The sequence below is a fragment of the Corvus kubaryi genome, unplaced genomic scaffold, assembly GCF_017639235.1.
Source record: "Corvus kubaryi isolate FWS band 111438036 unplaced genomic scaffold, C.kubaryi_AGA036_p1.0 64998, whole genome shotgun sequence".
Lineage (NCBI taxonomy): Eukaryota > Metazoa > Chordata > Aves > Passeriformes > Corvidae > Corvus > Corvus kubaryi.
In genome coordinates this window covers 1-20,876 of record NW_024581679.1, presented here as the reverse complement: position 1 = coordinate 20,876, position 20,876 = coordinate 1, and the positions used below count along the sequence as shown (strand labels likewise).

Sequence of the window (20,876 nt, the reverse complement as noted above, 5' to 3'; positions counted from 1 at the left end):
TGTGGAAATGCCCATAGGAAACTGGCCTACCAAATGCAGTATTTGTGAGGCCCAGTCTGTCCTGTCTCTTGGCATGAACATTTTCAGGACACTAGAAGGACATTGCTGTAGCACTTGATTGAACCAGACAGAAAGTAACATAATGAGAAAATTCTACGGTTGTTCACTTGCCACACAAGAGCTTTTCTAAAAGTTTTGTAATCTGCTATTTGCTGCTGCCGTGGTGCTTGCTTGCTAGATAGGGGCACTGATTACATGCCTCAAAGCATTATACCAGCAAACACAGTAACAGTGTTGTTTTGCCATCTCAGGCAGTATATGCTGGAAGAATAACAAACTCATAAGGAATCCAGACCATGTTAGAGCTTCAGACCTAGCAGCCACTGTTAGGGGAGGTTGTTTGATGTTTTGTGTCTGCGAATATTATTATTATGTGCTATTTGAAAAGGAAAAAATAACCAGTAAATGCCCTATTAGAGGAAAAGCAGGTCTCTTGAAGAAAATTTGTCAGATGGGGAGATTATTAAAAGGTGGCCAGAGCCTGCCATCAGGAAAATGATAGTCTTGCGCTGTGAAATGTAAGATTCTTCAAAGTTGCAAAGCTGCAATGCGTGGAGACAAAAAGCCCTCCCAATATTTAAAAGTTCTTTCTCTGGATGCTTTTAGCAAGGACTAAACTTGCTAGCACATGGTAGTATAGGTGGACCTGATATGGGGCTAATGGATGGTAAGGCAAAGATCTCATATCAAGCTGTCAGTAATACTGCCAAGAAAACTAACTGGGTTTTTTTCTAAACCTGCAGCATAAAAACTATGCTCTAGTCTGTTTCCTGTGGTATTGGCAGCTGAGGCACAAAAAGAAACAGGACGTTAAAGCTTAAGCATTCATTGAAAACCTCATTTACTGTCATCTCACTGTAATAGTGAGAAATTTCGTTTTCCAGTTTTTGTAGACAGAACAGGTATGAGGTGGCTTGGAAACACAAGCAAATTCTGTGCAGCTGCTTTACCAGTCTTTGTGCCAAAGTCCTGAGAGAGGTGTGTTTAAGAAAGGAACACAACCCCTCAGGTAGGAAAACACATCATCCCCAACTATTAGAGCAGGAATTAAGGCAGGGAAGGAAGGTGAAGAGGACATTATCTACCACAGTGGCAATGTGACAACTGAACTGAGATCACTGGTTGGATCTCCTCTACTCCATCCCATACATGTATAGCATTAAAATCACAAGTCATTTTCTTGGGGGCTTCCCTTTTCTCTTCAGTTCTGCATAAGTGTGCTTTTATTTCTGTCCATGCTATATCTCCCTGGGAACTAAGCACTGCTTTTCTTAGATAAAGTGTATATGTATATTTGAATACATTTTCACATTGCCATCTCCTTTCTCCAGTTAGAGATAAGGTTTTGTGTTTGTTTATTTATTTTGCAAAGTCTAAAAGTCAGCTTAATGCTGGCTTCTGCACTTAACAGTTGTAATGAAACTGCGTGCTTCCTTTGTAGTGTGTTGATCAAATGTGCAATCCCAAGCACAAGTACAAGCTGGGCAGAGAATGGATTGAGACCTAGCCCTGGGGAGAAGGACTGGGTTTTGTAAGACCCCACCTGAAATACTGTGTCCAGCTCCAGAGCTGGACAGCAACTGGTCCCTGTTGTCCACCTTGACTCAGAGCTGGTCCCCAGCAGAAGGAAGATGTGGACCTGTTGGAGTGAGGCTAAAGGAGGTCACAATGATGCTCAGAATGCTGGAGCACCTCTGCTGTGAAGACAGGCCGAGAGGGTTGGGGTTGTTCAGCCTGGAGGAAAGAAGGCTCCAGGGAGACCTTATAGCACCTTCCAGTACCTAAAGGGGGCTACAAAAGTTCTGGAGAGGGACTTTTCACAAGGGCAAGGAGTGATAGGACAAGGGAGAATGGCCTTAACCTGAAGTAGGGTAGGATTAGATGAGGTACTAGGAAAAAATTCTTTGCTTTAAGAGTGATGAGGCACTTGAACAGATTGCTCAGAGGGGCTGTGGACTCTCCCATCAATGGAAGAGTTCAAGGCCAGGTTGGATGGAGCTCTGAGTAACCTGTTCTGGTGGAAGGTGTCCCTTCCCTATGGCGGGGGGTTGGAATTAGAAGATCTTTAAGGTCCCTTCCAACTCAAACGATTCTATGATTCGGCAAAGACAGATATGTTGTCTCACTTCCTTGAGATAGTCTTGGTAGTAATTTTCTTTTGGCTTACTTTTAAAGGAAAATCACTTAATTTGTCAGCATTTCCCCTCCCACAACTGGCCAGTGTGTCCACGCAAAGCTGTGCAGCAGCATCCCAAAATGAAGATAAACCCTTGTAGGTAGCACAGCACTGCCTTAAAGTGGAGCTTCTGCAGAGGGGCACATGCTCCTGGCTGCACTCCTGGCTGCTTCTGGCTGCACACCCCAAAGAGGTCCTGCAGGAAATAAGCACATACGACATTTGATGGTCAGAACTTTAAGAGGGCTCCAGGATTCAAAAGCTTCTTTGTTTTACACAGTCTGAAATGTGTCTGTCGATCCACCAAATTGGAAACAAAATTGAATGAAGGGTTTGCAAACCTGTGCTCCTTTCCACAGCTGCCTATTCCTCACCTCCACAGTTTCTGGGGTCTGTCCTATCTGTTTCTGGCAAAGCAAGCACCAAAAGGTACTGTAGGTCATGAGCTTTTATAGTGTAACTGGGCATGTTTCTCTTTTTATGTTTCATGAGCTCAACATTTGAGCAGCAGCTATAGAATAAGCTCTTACATCAATTAAGTAAGTTTGGAAATTGAGAGGTTCTTGTCTGCTTTTATCACGACAGGTCATGAAAAACAGAAACAATAAACATCTCTAGAGCTGTCTCTTCCCATACCCAGGGTCTTGAAAAACAAAAATGTACTTAACATCTAGTAGCACATGGGTAGGAAAAGAGAAATCCTCTTGGCTGCAGTAGAAGCTCTTTGAAAGGACTTGGCATTTAGACATATTTCTTCTGTCAGAACCAAAGCAGCAGCTCAGTCCCCAGGTTCACTTTTTTGCCTGTGTCTCCTACTGTTTTCATATTTGTGTTTTTTATGTGTTTGTGTGAAGGGAAAAGAGGCAGTCTTGTGAACACCCTTTCTGCCTTTTGCTTAGGCCAAGTGTTTTCCCTGTTTGCACACAAAGCCCCCTAAGTATTGCCATTTGGTTCAGGTGGCTTTCACCCTGCACAAAATGCCAGACAGGCACAGTAGGAAATGAATTCCCTATGCCAGAAGGTTTCAAGAGAAGCTGGCTTCTGGTAAATTGAATTTTGAACTATAAGTTTGCAGGCTCTAGAAAGGAAAGGTCTGGAAATGTTAGCATCCATCCTTGTATGACATTTAAAGCTAAAACCCTGTTGCGCTTTGCATCTTCTCACTCGTCCTCACTGATTTAAAAGGATTGTTTTACTGCCCAGGTAAAGATGGGGGACTGTGGGTATGCTAGGATGTATACTAAAATACTGAATTACTGTGACTGCCTGACCCTTCCCATTTTAAGACTGTGTTTCAACCTCTCGTAACATTGCTGTTTGGCAATGTTAGTTAATGTTTTAAAAGATGCGTGGGCCCGTGTCAGCCATGCAGAATGGACTGACACCTATCTGTCAGTCAGTGATGCTGGGGAAAGCTACTTTTCCTACAATCAGCACTCCATGGGTGCATTTTATTGGCAAGGAGAGGGAAAGGTGTGCTTTGCTCCTCTCTCCTCAAAGGCTGCATTCAGACCATGCAGCACCAGTGCTGCACAGTAATACTTGGTCACCATAGTGCACACCTATGGCAGAGTCACTCAGGGGACCTCAATTGTGGCATCTCTTTGTCTCTGTGCTCTTAATGCCTCAGGAGAGATGCCCAACACAGGGTGCAGGTGTGCACAGGTGTGAGTGTTGTATTTGGACATGAACCACCCTCCAGTTCCCAAGACAGTAGGGCAGGTGGATGAGGAGCCCATCACTTCAACAGAGGCTTAAAGCAAGGAGATAGAAAGACAGCACTGAGCACCTGGTCCTCCTGGTGGGAGGAGCTGGTCACTGTGCCAAGCATTCACATACCTCCTAGGGAATCATGGAATACATGCCTTAATTTGCTAATTGGTGGAAGAGGACTAATAATTACTGTAGATATGGAAGTTGTCAGGGGATTGCTGAGATATTGCAGTCAGATGGTTAATGATTGTAAAAGCAGGTTGTTTAACTGCAGTTTTTTAATGCACTTCAGTAAGCATAATAAAATATCAACATTGCTAGTGTTAAAAAACTTGGTAAGTTTGGAGTTCATAGAATTTTGTTCTACAAAAATCTGAGGTGCTTGTGTTGCTATGTTACCTCTGATTCCACTCATATGGCACAGTTCCTTATACATGCCTGATATTAAAAAAAAAATAAAATAGTGTGGTGTTTAACATAAATAGGTGGGATATTTAATACAGCTTCAGGGCCTAGGAAACCTGTGGAGTTACGGTCTCCTGTATTTAAAATTGCGCATCTTGTTATCTGTGTAGTTATTGGTGGGAAGGCCGGCCTTGGCATTATCTCTTAGATTTTTATTATTTATTGTGAAAAGGCTACATCTGAGGCTAGCTTACCCTGTCAGTAGCTAGTTACTCGTGCTGGTTTTGGAAGTGGTGCTATTTATAAGGATGTGTATTGTTCTTACCTACAGCACCAGAAGGGAAATAGCTTCCTAAATCTCAAGAGGCTGTGGTGTGTGTGTGCCCTTTCTACTTTTGTTAGCCTAACTCATCCCTCCCTTGTCTCAGTGTAAACATTGACTTAGAGATCCAGGAGGACTAATTGAATCGTGGAACCAATGGTATTTCTGTAGCACAGTTTCAGGTGATTTGCAGCTCATTTCATGTAATCCCATCTTCTCTTTTCCAGCTGTGATAAAATGAAGAAATCAGGAATGAGAGGGAATTTGGCCTTTTCACTTAAGGAACAGGAGTATCTTTTCTAATGGAACAAGAATCCCATTCATTTATCAAGATTACAGTAGCTTTTTGCAGGTGGAGATAAAACAGGGCACTATAATGAAAAACTTCTTGCAGGTGGAACTTTAGGAGTAATACCAATAAGATTTGATTTTATCTATCTGTATTTTAAAAAGCACAACAACTTGCTTTTTGCCGAAAAGAAAGCAGTGAACAAACAGAAAAAAACTGGTTATTCAGATTTTAGACTTAAAAAAATCTAGTAAGCTATGTTACTCTGCAGCAAAAGCATATGTGATTGCAGATATCATTGTACTTTGGGTAAGTAAGTAGCCATGCAGTTTTGAAGGGCTTGATGAAGTTTGACTTGTCTATAAGCAGAGAGAGTTGGATCTCTCTCAACTCTGTCTCCATTTGTAATTGGTAACAGAGTTAAGTTTTCAGATGCATAGAATCACAGAGGAGGAGATCTGCTTAAAAAGAGTTGGGAGAAAAGTCTAACTAAACTGCTTTATTTTTTAGGTATCAAAGCAAGCCAAAGAGTTCCTGGAATATGTTTATGAGGAGCCATTAATTGATATCCAGCAGGAAAACCCCATGTTGTACAAGCATGTTGAACCTCTGGCAACTGTTGTCCGCCTGAGACAGCAGCTAAAATCTCTGCGAGCCTACTTGTTCAGCTGCAGAGCAGCAGTGGCTGAAGATCTGCGGAGAAGGTAAGAACCACAGCCAACCTACAGCACAAGGATGGAGCTTGCCTGCTGTGTTGCTTCTCCTACTGCCTGTTTTGTTTTTCCTCACACTCTGGTTCTGAAGGCATTACCCATTTAGAAAGATGATGTGCTTGTAGCTGACTTCCCTGGGCAGCTGGGTTATCTTCTGCCAAAGAAAATTATTTTATCGAGTCTGAACGTCTGAAGTTGTTCTTGACAGCTGTAAGCCCTGGGGGGGGTCACACATTGTGGTGAGCATCTTTTACTCCTCCTCAGGCTTTCTGGCTGTATGTATTTTCAGTCAAATGTGCTACCTCATACCCCCTGCCATGGAATCACAGTGAGATAACCACTGCTGGGACCTTTGAAACACCTCACAGTGTGGCAAAGCATGAGAGGGGCAGAATCAACCACCTCTCCAGCACTTCTGCCCTCCTCTGTGATATGACCTCAGCCAGAGGCAAAGGCCAGATGTAGTCCCCTGGCAGGTGAGCCAACATATGATTTATGCTGGTCTCTTGCTCAGCCAGAGCTGGTCTGCTGTTTGGTACATAACCTATGTCACTGCTTTGATGAGCCATCTAGAACAAGTAGGAGAAGGATACAACAAGGTATCCTTGGAGAACATTGCTGAGTTCTTGCGTCAGACGCACTGTGAGTTGGCAATATGTGTTTGTGTGTTACTGCTCAAATCTTATTATTTGCTAGGGCGGCTTACAGCATTTTAAAAATTAGGATGGTTGCTTCTTTATTCTAGAGGATGGTGTTTTCTTGCAGAGCTGTTTTTCTATGCCATCCTCTTTGGTAAAACTAAAAGGAAAATAAGATTTTTGAAGGTTGTTCAGAAGAAATAGCAGAAAGGAAATGATGCTTTCTGATTAATATTGAAGAAACGAATTCTCTTATTAAAATAGAAGGAAGCAAGGAACTGAATGGACTTGGGTGAGACAGTAAAAGAAGAGAGTTCAAAGGAGGCCTAACCATAGCAATCAATTGACTAGAGGAAAAAAAAGGGAAAGCCAGGAGGAGGAGGTTCAAATAAGGCAGCAATCTCAGGAAATTAAGAGTTAATGAAGAAACCAGGACAAAGGAGGAGCAACCCAAAATCTGCCTCCAAAATGGAGAGATGACAAGTGCTGAGGAAATAGACAGAACAGAGAATGGACGAAAATTAGCACAGGAATGTGAGCATGTTCTTTTCTTGGAGCAGAGAGGAGAGAGGAAATGTCCCTGTGTCAAAATGAAACACCCAAAATGGCAGCAGGAGTAACTGGGAAACAGTGCTCCAAATGCTCCCTTTTCTTATCTAAGAATTTCTTCACACTGTCTCCAGTTAAAGCTGTGTGGTGGAGAGAAGGACCCCAGCCCAAGAAGGGTTTGGTTTTGTACTAGGGAGGCATCTCCAGTTCAGCAGGACTTGCTACAAGTGCAAAAGCCACTGAAGGAATGTACAGTACACACCTCAGAGTCCAGCTGCTTCTTGGTTTGTGAAGTCTCTGTTGAGGTGACTTTGATGCTCAGTTATTCCCTCAGATGTCCCCTAAGAAGTTTGCAGAGATGAGAAGAAGGAAAAGCCCTTTTCCTATAAGGGCTTATTCCTTGCTCAAAATGCTCCCGAGGGCTTTGCTGCCTTCATCTAGTATCCCGGTGTGCAGACGTTCACTATAAATGTAATGACTTTATAGAGCACAGCTGAAAAGTAAACAAAGAAAATATGTGATTTAAATTTTCCTTTGGCTCATCACAGGGATGAGTTGCAAGAAAGGGAGGAGTTCAAACAATATGGTGAGATGGCATTCCTAAATTTAGTACTGTTTCCTAATTAAAATTGAAAGACTGGGAGAGAGAATCCAGTTATCTGTCCTGCTCTAAAAACATTCTTTTTCTGCTTGGTCTTCACCTCAGTATGTGAATAACCATTAATCATGAGAGAGTGAACACAGCATCTTGAAGACCTGTCAGACCCATATAAACAGACTGAAACAAACTGTTAATATTGCTGTCTACAGAGAACTAAAAACAGACTGATTAATTGTATTGGCACCTTGCTGCCTCTGGAACACTGATAGAGCCTGCCTTATTAGGGAAAAGCAGATCACTCCGAGGTTTCTTTTATTAATACTATTTGCATTATCATCTACTTTAAATCTATACCTTGCTCTTCAACCCAGATTGCAAAATGAAGATGGGAATGAAGCTGGAAACTCTTGGTGTCCTCTGTGAAGACAAAACTGTTTACAGTGCTTATAGTCACTTTTTCTGAAGAATTCCAGATGGCTATAAACCAGGTTAGCTCAGGATCCAGTTAGCTTAAATGTGGAAATGTTATTTATAACGTTTGGTGTGCCTAGATAGGTACTTTGAGAACTTTGAAACTTGGCATCTAGCAGGGAACTCAGGACTGCAATCGCATTGTGAACTTTGAAGAAGCAAGTGACTAAGTAGAAAGAAAGGAAGAAAAAAAGGAAGGAAGAAGGGAGAAGACAGAAGAAATCCTTAAAGTAGCTAGAAGGCTCACAATAAAAATGGTCTTTGTCAGTTATAGTGATTTATTCTCACCTATTGCTCCACTGGATTCTAAGCTTTTATATTTGTAGGGCGGAAAAAAATAAGGAACATGGACTCGGCTGGGAGGTCAAATAAGGCCCTCCACTGGCATGTATCAGCAGTGTTCCTCTGATATTAGCCAGATGAGACTCCCAGCCTGTTGCTGAGCTCCCTGTTTTACAAGGGATGTTGTTATGCCTAGTTTGCTGTAACTGTCACCTCAGTATTGCAACACATCATTTGCCTCAAATCTCTTTACTGAACAAGTTCTTGCTTGTTTTGGTTGCCTTGCTCGTGTGGATGCTGTTCAGGCAGGGGCATACAGGACTGACACCTAGAGCCAGCACAGGATTAGTACAAGTGGAGCTGTACAGATCCCTCCATTGCCTGCAGATGGTGAATGAATGGCACAGACAAACCAAGATGGAGTCAATAAAATTGATGGCTGAGAAGCAAACAGTGAGAATCTCTGAGTCCATTAAATAATGAGGGTATTCTATGACAGCATGCTGAATGATGCAAGTTCTGTTCTGGGTGTGCTTTGTTCTTGTCATGATTGAAGATTCTGAAGGTGAAGGAACTGTGTATGATTTTTTGGGTAGTCTTCAGGTGCCTGCATATCTACTGTAGGGTGGGGTAACCCAGGTCAACCTTGGAGCTTCATCTGGGGAGCCCTCTGGGCTCTGTGCTCTCTCAGCTGTACATCTAAACTTCCAGTTCAGGTGCTGCTAGCCCAGGTACTTTAGACAGATGGCAGTGACACAAGGTAAATGTTTTGCAGCACATTCCCTTATGCGTTAGTGCTTGTTGCAGTGCCCTTGTTCTGTAAGTAAATCTGAATGGTGGTGAGAAACTATATGGAGAAATTTCCCTCTTGTTACTCATCTCTGTCTGAGACCATTTTTCTATCAGCTCCAGAACAGCAATACATTAGTTTTACCCTAGCAAAACTCCAGTGCTGGATACATCACTTATCAGGCTCTAGTTTGGTCTCCCTGTATGGCAGCAGGAGCTGAAAGGTTCACCTCCAGTGCTGCAGACATGTGGTCCTGGCTGAGCCTGCTGGTCTGTCAGCACAAGGTGAAACAAGCCCAAATTCAGTTATGCTGAACAATAGAGTCCTGTCACTTCCTACAGTGAGGCCTTAGACATATCACTTCTGACACAGGAGTAAATTACTTATAAAATATTTGTGTCGCAATTGGGGAACCTGTCTAAACACATCGCGGGAATCCTGATTAATCTTACGCAATCACTATACCTCCAAATACCTCATGTATGTGAAGCTGGGGCTATGTCATCTTTCAAACCGAGGACAATAGGAGGTCATTAAGTCATCTCCAGACGGTTCTCTCTATTTTCTTTGCAATGGTTGGGCCATTTGGGGAGTGAAAAATTCCAAAGCTGGAGAACAAAGATACAGATTCTGAAAGCAGTAAACTGCAGAAAGAAAGTTTGAGCACGGAAGAAACAGGAGGGTGTGGTTTCAGGGCTCTGAGATAATGGCAAGACCAACAGAAGAAGAAAATTTGTTGCATGGGTGTTTGGAAAGAGGTTGAGACAGAAACTCATTCAAAGAGAATACCTACATATCCTGAGAGGAACCAGTGTTAAGAACAAACACCAACCCAGAGTGAGGAAATGTGAGAAAGTAAATGCAGAGAAGTGCGCACAAACAATTTGTTTTATTTAGATCCTGCATGCCTGTAGGCATTGCACTAGCTGCAATAAAGTTGCCTGTTGATGGAGCTCATACAAACAGACTATCTCCACCTCTTAGCTTCAGCTTTTCTCTCCTTTGGAAGAAGTAACCTTGCATGCGGGATCTTTGCAAATTAGCATCTTAAGAAGTGTTTGGCTAAAACTGAGGGGATGGTGTTAAGGTGGGATTTAAGCTTTCATTTCAGCTAGAGCTAACAAACAGCTGAAGCAATGAGACGTGTGCCAGAGCAGCCAGGGTGGAGGCAGCGCTGCTGTCTGTTCATGTCGAGAGAAGGTCAAAAGCACAAGCTAGTGTTCTACCATGGTAAGCATCCAGCTGAGGAACATGCCAGAACTTTCCATGATAAATCTTCCAGAGGACAGGTGGGTCTTTCAGTTCACGTTAGCGTTTTCCGGTCTAGGAGTCACACACGTATCTCCTTGTCCAAGAGATGAGTCATATTACATCTCTTTCACAGTGGTAGTTTTCATTCACCTTTTCAGACCAGTTTGCTTTAAAGAAAACATAATGATTTAAAAACAAGTTCCTGTTAGATGTGGACACCATGTTAAATATGACTTGTGCCATTTTTATCCCTGTGTTTTTATATCAGAACTTCAGCAGCAAAGTGCAAGGGTTCAAGAGTGCCTGACAAAAGCAAAGACCATTTCCTTATTCTTGTTCTTAATTTCAAGTTAATTGGGGGATCTAAACTATTTTGATTTCAAAATGAAACTGTGTCTCTAGTTCTCATTCTACTTTTAGTAGCAGTGGTACTTGATTAATGAGTTAGATCTGTAGTAATTCTTGTCTTTCACAATGTTACTGTGACCTTGCTCAAGGAACCACAGAAGAGAGAGCTGGTGTACTGCATTTTAGTAGGAAGTTTATAAACTGGTTCAGGATTGCTGATGGATGATAAGAGTAACTGTTTTAACATAGGGATGCTTGTGGGGAATTTCATAACAACATGAAATAATACCTTACCTGGACACGCTGGGTAATAAATCTAGCACTTAGTGTGGGCTGAAGATATGTGGGAGTGACTGTTCCCAGAACATAACTAGATGTGTTCATACCTCACAAATGTGAAATGATTCACAAATGCTTTTTTGCATAAAACCATAGAATTAGAAAAAAAATTAATTGGGTATAATCCCACAAGAATTAAATGAATATGTAGTGTTTTGGTTTGGTTTAAATTCGTTAATTTATTTTTACCTTTTGACTTTAAAAATCACTACGTTTCCCAAGGCCCTACTTTTCTGAATAACTTTTGTTGGCTGGAAAGTTTGGATTCTTCTCTCCCAGCAGACTTCCAGGAGCTAAGATTTCCAAGGAAATACAAAATCAAAAGCCTGAACAAAACTATGAGAATAAGCAACACTGGAATAAAATCCTACCTTTCCCTCTCACCTCTGATGCTGTTCTCTACCTTAAATTGACAATGTCCATATCAAATGAATTGCAAGAGAAAATCCAGCAAGAGATGTTATTTACCTTGCCACGTATATTTGGGATAACTAGCAGTTCACTGGTAGCCCTCTGTACTTTTAGAACCCAATAGTAACTCTGAAAAATTGGAGCTGCTCAGTGAGATCAGAGTGCACGCAGGCCCTGCCTGTCTGCTCCACACGTGGCTGCAGCTGGTGCTGGTTCATGGCTGCAGGGACAGGACCAAAGAGGGCTCTTGCCCCTTGTTCAGGGCCAAATAACCACGGGAACAGCGATAATCAGCATGTGCTGGCCTTCAGCTGCTTTAGTTTGCAGTGTGGTGCAGTAGCTCCAAAGGCAGTGGCAGGGTATGAACTGGGCTGGAGGAGGAAGTGGACTTGGTACCCTGGTGCTGTGCCAGCTGTGGGTGTAGCAGCTTCCTGCGGAGGGGTGGAGAGGAGGCTGAATGCAGCGCTGTGCTGGACTGGGGCATCTGCGTCCCCTGTGAGTCACAGCTCAGTCATACACTTCTCAGCCTGGTCAGACGAGACACTCCTGGCTAGCACATGAAATCGTGGTGCCAGCTTCCTCTCCCCTCCCCCCTCACATACTAGGTTTTAGGAGGCTTTTTGGTGTAAAGGAGACTTGGTTGTGCCCACCTGTCAGCTAACTTGATTTCTTTTGATTGCACTGTAAAAAGAAGAGTTCCCCCTGCTTATCACGTTTGTACTTTGGTTGTAGTGTCAGGCATAGGCAGATTAATTGGTTGTAGCTTTAGCAGAGCTGTCAGGGTGTTTAACCCATTGAAGAAAAATTACCTACTCTGGTGATAAACAGGCTTTAAATGCAGAGCAATTACTTAGTGCTAACAAAGCGCCATGATTACACACTTTATCCAAATGCAAAAAGCAAAGTCTTATCAGTGGTTCTGTTTGCAGGAGGACACTAAAAGATAACCTTTGTTTGTGCAAATACTTACCTGATAAGATCATCCAAGAAGGAACAGATGAAATTTCTGTCTTGCCTGATTTTATTCAGATTACAAAGTATCAAGCAGAAGACAATAATAATGAAAAACTGAGAATGCTCACTTCTTTCTTTTAGTTGGATCAAAAGTCTTGGGTGGTGTGTTTCTTTTCTGCTTACATTGATTGTGTTTATATCTAGGACATAATAATAAAGCAATTTAGAGACCTTTAACCAATAGGACTTTGGATTTCATTGTTCACAGTAAGTGGCAAAGCTAGAGGCTGGTTAGCATTGAACGTGGTTTCTTCATTGCAGGCTAAACCCTGACTGGTAGCCAGGTTTTCAGCACAGCAGTCCTGTGACTCATCAATGGTGAAACTGGTCTGGCAGTTTCCAAACTGTGAAAGCTTAGGAGGTGCTTTTAGTGGGACGTGCACTTGATAATATTTGCCTCTCAAGGGTCACAGGTCACATTCTGAAGCTGCAGAGGTTTGAGTTTTTATTGTGATGAGTCTTAACATCTTGTGTTTGACCTCTGTCTAGTTCGCTCCAGTTTCTTTTCTGTGTTAAGATTTGACTGAAAGGCCACTGTTTATTAAATGCTTTTAATTGACCAACTTAAAAAAAAAAATCGAGTTAGTTGTAGCACATCAATCAAAAGATTTAGAAAAGTGACATCTTTTATTTTGCTTTAAAATGATTAATCAGAGATTTCCCATTTGGTGTTTATAAAGGACTATTATATTAAGAGAAAAGTAAAATTCAAGCTGATGTTTTGCTCTTTTTTGATGAAGGCCTTATATTAATCCAGGCATGCTCAAAGCTCCTGGTGCAACCTCATGCAGAAACTAAGTACATATTTTCTAGTGAAGTGTTCCTAAGTGTAGTTATCTTAGCCTGCTCTGGATCTCTGTGAGATTTTTTGGACATGAGTGTGATTTTAGGTTGATCTTGATGCCTTGTAATACTTTGTCTGGATGCTAATGCCATGGTGTGGTATTGGTGTGAGCCCCACCTCGCCTGCTGTTCTCTACTGACTTTGGTTTCCTTTGAACAATTTCAGTTGCAGATGACAGAGGGACAGAGATGGCATAGACACTACTTTCCTACTAGTTATGTGAGAGGAAGTGTCTGTGTTGGGAAGCAAGAAGCTCTGAATTAGTCCTGTGTGCCTCCTACAGAAAAGAACTTCATGTAAGCCATGACCTCATTAGGCTCAGAGGACCTGTGCAGGCAAGCAAACTGTTGGAAACTGGCCATCGGACATTTTCTTGCTTGCTGGAGTACTTGCTCTGTATGGATTTCCTGCCCCAGCTGATTTGCTTGCATTTTGTGAAGAATTTTTTTTTTTAAATGTGTTTGAGTTTAGTTTTTTGATGCCTGTTACACTCTTGTTCCCCATCCACTAGAGGCTGACAAAAACTGGCAATGAACAGATGCATTTTTGGGAGGTGCTTCACCAGTTACATTCAGGTAGCTGTTGTGCTTTGGGTTTTCTTTCCAAATGGGACTAACAGAAATTTTCTGGAGGAGAACTTAATTGCAGACATGCAACACAGCAAGACCTGTTTTTGAAGCAGTTGCTCAGCTCACCGCAGGTGTAGTGAAAGCACTTCATTTATGTGAGTGGGGGCTGAGCTGCCTCCTTTTAGGCCATTTCAGGGTTTCAGAGCCAGAGATGTATGGTTTCCACCTTTGGTGGTGTGGGCAAGTGTTGAAGGAGTGTTTTGCACTTCTGCAGTTGTTGGGAATCACACAGGGACTGGTCCGGTTGGTTCCTGACATTTGTAAATGCTGTTACATTTGTGAGCTTTGGCTGCTTGGCTGTTTCTCTGTGGCCTACCACAGAGAGCCAATTTCAGTTTTTCAAGTCAATAGCAGGACTGCAAATCTGAAGCTGGACCAGCCTTACTTACCGAGGGGTTTTTTATGCCTCAGTTTCTATAGCAATGGAAATAATCACTCCCCTCACTTGAGTGCTGAGTATATGTGTGTATATGTATGTGATTACGTAAAACTGGGAGGGCAATGCCTATTTTTTTTTCCCTGAAAATAGATTTGGAAGGGAGGAGGTGTATTGGGTACCAGCTCTGCAGAGGTATTGCTGCAAATTAGCATGTTTTAAAGAAGGGGACAGGTACAGGGATAAAATTTGTTACCGGGGCCTGTGCTGGCTGAGACTCGCCTAACAAAGGAATTTGGTTGATCATGAGTTTGCTTTTCATCTGCACACTTTTTACTAGGAGTTAGAACTTGCAGGAAACAGGGAAATAAAAGGCCATCCTTGAAGGCAGGGGAATGTGATGTTAGTCATCAATACTAGCTGTTGACAGTTTTTGCATTATGGACTATTCAGGCTATTTCCTGAAAAAGGAAATCTTTCATTAGCTAATTGTTTTCCTTAGCAGTGCTGTAAGGGCATCAGCAAATGATACAATTCTTGACAAAGCTGTTTAGTGCCTGCCTGTGTGATCAGGGGAGAATGATGGGTAAATTTTAATGAAAGCAATTCTATCTGAGCTGAAAAAATACTAATGCTTCAAAATACTGTTCAGAGTTGACTCCTTAGCTTTTAGTGAGTCTGCTATGTGCAAATGAGCAATTCCACTGTCATATGTTGTCTGATATCTGGATTTTGACTGTTTTTCAGTGGTCTTTGACATTGTGCCAAATGTATTATGAAAGTGTGATGCAGCAGAGCCACTGAAACACAGACCCCTCTAAAAGGAGCAATAGTATAGCCTACAGAGCTGAAAGGGAGAATGGCAGTGTCCTAGTGAGATTGCAGCTGGGCATTGGGTGGGTAGGGTGGATATGCTTGGTGAGTAAGAAGGAGCAATGGCACAGTCCAGCTCCAGAAGAGTGCTATAAGATGGGTGTCGTGCAGTTGTCAGTGCCTTGCTTGCAAAATTCTTCTCCTCCCACCCCAATAAATCTTAATTTTTTTTCAAAATTACAAAAGGAATTATGAGACTTTGTACTGTAGCAGCAGTGAGAAGTCCTAGTCCCTTCAGTACATACAGCTTTGAAAACTATCAATATAAGGTTGTTCTTTAAGACAACTAATGGAGTACCAGGAGGTATTTTCATTATTTCTTAGATTCAGTATTCTGTGGCAAGATTGCATTTGGTAGTCTTGTTCTATCGATCTGTGATTTAGCTGGTTATATTGTTGCAGCTCCTAAAATCTCGTTTGAGCTACTGTGTGCTTTCTCTACAGTCTCGTATCAAGATCATGTAAGTTCATACTGGCCTTTTGCTATCTTTGGGGTGTTTTTGAACGTTTGCAGTGGTCTTTCTGTTCACTGCCATTCAGCTCTACCATTACAAACCAGTCTTTGCCAGACCTTTGTTCGTGCATTTAATAATATAAAGAGCCTTGTTTCTGTACTGCCTTAAAACTATGTGATTGAGATATAGGAACTGAATATACAATTTCTACTCTGAAAAAGAACGTGTAGTGGGGAAATAATTTCACTTCTTAAGATACTTGGTTTCTTTTTTGCAAGAGTAATGTGACTCTCCACTTCCCAGGATACCTGAGTGGGGTGGTGTATTTGTTCTGTGTGGATGGAAAATAAAGCCAGCCAGATTGTTGTTTCTCTGTGTGTGCACACAAAGATAGATGTACTTTTTCTATTCCTGACATCTTTATAGCAAATACATAGGTTTTCTTAAACTTTTTTAGCTAATATCCACTTAACTTTCCAATGTCCTTTTTTCCTCTGTGATGTTATATTAACCCAGTTTTGCATTTTACTGCCAATCGCTCTAATTAGGGCATCTCTTCTCTGTTCAGTGTCCTGTAATTTAGCTTTACTTATCAGGTCTGTCAGTACCTAAGCAATGGTCTTGCCTGAAACCTTGGCTTATGTAAGGTAAATACTGCTTTCTTAAGTAAGTCAGTTTAGAGTCTATACCAATACATACATTTCTGTATGCAAAGGGGAATTGATATTGCTCTGTGTTGGAAGAACAGTATCTGCATGACCTTTTTCTCAGTATAGTTATTTCAGTTACAAAACTGTAAATCACATCTGAAACTGTGTTACAGCTTTGTAGCAGACCAGGAATCTTGTACTCAAAACCACAAGAAATACTTCTAATGTGTAGTTTGAGTTATTTGTTCTTATTACTACATTAATTGTTCAAAGAAACATAATCTGTGGTCAGGAAGAGCTTTCAACAGCTGTTAATGTCTCAGTATATGACCTGACAATTGGAAAATGACGCTGACACAGAATTCATTCCTATTGTGGGACTGTTGGGCCCATGCAGAAAGCTGTAAAAACAGCTGGTGCTTAGAGAGTGATATAATTCCAGTTTCTCTCTCTCTATCACTGTTCCTCTGTTATTTGGTGGGGAGAGGAAACTTGGGAGTTTCCCTGTCAAAAAGGTGTAACACACTTCTATTTTTCTCTTTTCAGGATCTTTCCCAGAGAGTATCTTCTTCAGCAAATCCATCTTTATTCTCTGGCAGACCTTCAGCAGGTAAGTGTCTTCAGTTAATTCTACCTGTTACACATGAAGCCTTGTCTCATCTTCAGTGCTAATTGTACACTTCCCTTCTAGCTATTCAGAGCATAAATAGCTGTACTTCCAAATTGGCTCTGTGGTTTGTAGTTTAGTATAAAAATGGGTTAGCAGGGGCATCGGTTAGGGATGAGAGAGAAAGGCTAGAGCATCAGTGTTCAAATGGGGATGGAAGGAGACTGTGAAAGAAAACGGTAGTCTGCACAAAGAACTTTGCTGTGAAAATTTTTCATCTGCTCGATAAATTCTCAATAAAGTCTCAGCCTACAGGTGACAAATAATATTTATTTCTTTGCTTGAAAGAGTAGTTATTCAGGAATTTTCAAGTTTGTAAAGTCCCTAGTGCAATATGATTATTTACAAAGTCTGCTGAGCATTGCCACAAGAGAGGGGGGAAAAACCTAACCCCCGCCCCCCAAAATGTCAGCAAGCCTGCTACACAAAGCTGAGCTGTGCAGTGTTACTATGACAGATGTGACCATGGAAGAGGTAATGTGCCAGCAGAATTTGTCTTTGCATTGATACTGATTCAACTAAGCAAGCACTTTGCAGTACATTTACCTGAACAGCAGAATTTTATTATGTAACAGATTAAAAAACAAGAATTTGGAAAAAAGAGCTGAAAAGAGAGGATAGGGAATCGAAGGTGAATGTGCTGCAGATGCACAGTGGAAGAAGAAATGAGATGAGATGTGCTAGCTGACCTGGGCACCTCTGTGTTCACACTAATACTGTTGGCAGTGGCATGTAAAACAGTGTTTTAAGCTTCTTCCACCTATGTGTCCCTTTTCTAGTGGTGCCTTTTTTGCAGGATATGGGTAGCATAGTCAGTTCTGGATGTTCAGTTGACACATTAAGTTGAGGTAGCTCAGATGCCCCTCAGAGCTGGAGACCACAGAACAACGGGAAACATGGTTTTTGTTGGCTGGTGAAGTCACAGGGTAGAAATTATTCCATATATAAAATAAAAAGGCCAGTTGCCTGAGGTCTAAAACTGTTTCAACATCTTTTCAGCATGTTCTGCTATCTCATCTTTAATAATCAAGCCATGAAAAAGCAAGCTACTTAACTCCAGAGCTGCAGTCTCCCTGGTGGGCCTGTCTCTTAGCCCCCAGTGCTTTGTAAGCTGCTTAATCAGTTCCTAGCATTGGTAGTAGATATTTTAGAAGCAATCAGCAGCTTATCAAGCACCCTGGGGGGGAGAGAAGGAGGGTAGAAATCATAATTCATGCATTGATTTGGCAGTCTCCTTTAACATGTTTCTTTGTGTTTGTGTTTGCAAGACACCTTCTCTTTCCCTGAGGGCCCCAGTCCCAAACTTATCATATTTAGAGGCAATATAATTTGATTACAGTTTCTGCTGGGGTGGGTTAAATTGCATTTACCTTTTAATCTAGCTATATCCTTGTTGTCAGCATAGAGAGGGGTTTCCACATTTCAGAGGCTCCCAAGTTTGAAATCAGATTGCCTGTTTTTGTCAAAGTGGATCCAGAGTTGAAAAGACAGGAAGGCCCCATTGAGAAAATGAATCCAATGGTCAGATAAATACTAATACCCTTAACAGCCCCTCCCTCCTGTCTGCTTTCCCCTTTACTGCTGCTTTCTCCCAGTTGCTCATCATTTTGCACTGACCTGCAGTTTGGGTAGTTTTAATCCTGAAAGTTTTCCCTCATTTGATTCCTCTGCTGCCTATTTCCTCATATCCATGGACTGCTTTTGCACTGTATCCTGCTGTCATGTAGATTGCATGTGTTTGGGGAATTAACTAAAAGGTTTATTAAAGATTAATGGAAAGATAAGGCATGGTGAGTGAATTAGAAAAGCAGAGAGGGGTAATCTGCAGATATAAGCAACCTTTACCCTGGTTAGTCTCAGCTCAATTCTGATTTGTTTCCTGGCCAAATTCCCTTTAAAGATCCCAGAAAACTTGGTTGTTTCCTACCAAGCAGCTGAGTTTCAGAAATGGTGTTTGAGGGTCTGTTCTTAGTTGCAAAAAGGTTGAAATGCCTGTTTGCCAGTAGATGAAGCAGCTTATAATACTATTCTAAGATGAAATCCAATAGAAATCTCTTTCCAAGCTTAACAGGGCCTAGATATTATGAATCTAGCAGAGTATATACTTGAGGTGTCTGGTGGTCTGGGAATGGTTGTTGCTTGGATGCATTCGGATTGGGTTCTAGTGGGGAAGGCTTTAACTGTGAGGTTAAAAGCAGAGAAAAAAAAAATTGGAACAAAATGGTGCTAACTTTGGAAATTTCCCAAATTCTGGCGAGGCAGTGGTATTTGCTAGTACTTGGGTCATTAACAAATGCTTGTAGTGCAGATGTGAGGCAAAGAGGCAGCAAGTGACAGTCTTTGTTTGTATGTGCACACAAATGCATACGTGTACTCCAGAAGGTTTCACTGCAGACCAAGGCCCCAGGGACTACATTAAAATTTTCAGATGTCTATCTGTGGGCATTCCCGTAGGGTACATGTTCTTAGAATCCTGGTGTCATTGGAAGTGTCAGCAGATGAGGTAACTGATTAGGTGTGTTCAGATAGAATAGGCAGAAACACCAAGTGGGATTTAACAGGCACAAACAGCACAGTTTACCTGTTCTGCCTTATTGGCTACACTTGCTTTTCTTTCCAACCCCTGCTTGTGTCATCTGCCCTGCATCACCGATAACCCTCTGCATCTCTGTTAGGCAGTTTATCCAGGGCTATTCCAGTCAATTAAAGCTTTCAAGAGGGAGATCTCCGCTTGTTAGGAAGCAAATATTCACTCCTGAATTTGCTGGTTTTAGCAGATATAGTGCACTGGAAGAATGGATTAGTCTTATAGACCATGATGTGCTGTTACAGTCCAGGGTAGTTTCATCTTAACCCTGCTGGACGTGTGAACTCTGTTCTCTGCTGACAGTACTAATGCACTTATCAGTGCTTTTGTGTGTGTATGGACAGAGTTCATGCAACAGGAGTTAAATACTATCCATTCAGATTTTACAGATGTGATTATGGGGCTGCTTTTGTTGAAACTGACAGTTTTTACACTGTTAAACATTGGTTTGGACCAAAGCTGACTCAGACAAGAGTCTTGTATTTCTTATGAAAAGTAATTCTTGCTACTTACACTACATAACATGTGAACTTTTGAAGTAAAAGTCTAGAAAGGGCTATTGTGGTGATTTCCAAATTCAGATGGTTCATCCACAGAGAGTTAATTAGTGTCTTGCCTCTTTTTTATGTTAAATAGCAAGATACACAAGTGTACAAAGATTATTGCAGTGGTGTACAGGAAGTTCCACCAAACCATGAGGAAGAACTTATTTACTTCTTAGTGTGCAGTGACCATGCATGGGAACCAGTTGCCCAGAGGTTGTGGAGTTTTCCCTGTCTGGAGATATTCAAGAGCTGCCTGGACACAGTTCTGTGCCACATGATCTGGGATAATCCTGCTTGAGCAGGGAGGTTGGACCAGATGACCCACTATGGTCCCTTTTGGCCTTACCCATTCTGTGATTCTGTGGTGGTCTTTACTGTAGAATCTCTCTTAATCATGGCAATTATTTCATCCTGGTTATACCAACTTTAAAAGATACAGTAAAATGAGAAGGATCCACCTAAGGGCAATAATTACTGAATGTCAAGGATGGAAATTGTGAGCAAGATGGGAGGTTTAAAAAGATGGTAATTTGAAGACTTGTTTACACAGGAGCATTCAGGGAAAAATAATGAAGTGACAAAATATGGGAATTTTAAAAGATGAGTTGAATTACATTGAATCACTGTGTAAATACTGTTATTCAAAATATAAGTGGCTTTCATTTGGTTTATCTCCATTTACTTTGGAAGCAAAGTGACATAAATTGTATTAAGGCCATTTTCATTCTGAATGTGTATGTCCATACAGGGATTTAATGTAGTATAATTCATCCATTTTAACATTGTAGATAAACTAATCTGTTGAAATTTAATTAAAACATTATTGACTTCTGTTCCAGTTTGGGCAAATTTAGAAATATATCCTCTGAGAGAAGGCA

The 20,876-nt window shown here is 41.5% G+C and overlaps 1 protein-coding gene across 1 annotated transcript in view; it reads left to right on the top strand.

The window, feature by feature from the left end:
* Positions 1-16,827, top strand: part of LOC121672835 (pleckstrin homology domain-containing family M member 3-like) — a 39,803-nt gene extending 22,976 nt beyond the window's left edge. Inside the window, exons 5-6 of the mRNA XM_042045737.1 lie at positions 5,476-5,669; positions 16,746-16,827. Of these exons, the coding sequence (XP_041901671.1) occupies positions 5,476-5,669; positions 16,746-16,827 (276 nt within the window). The remainder of the gene's footprint in view (positions 1-5,475; positions 5,670-16,745) is intronic.
* Positions 16,828-20,876: the final 4,049 nt, after the last annotated feature.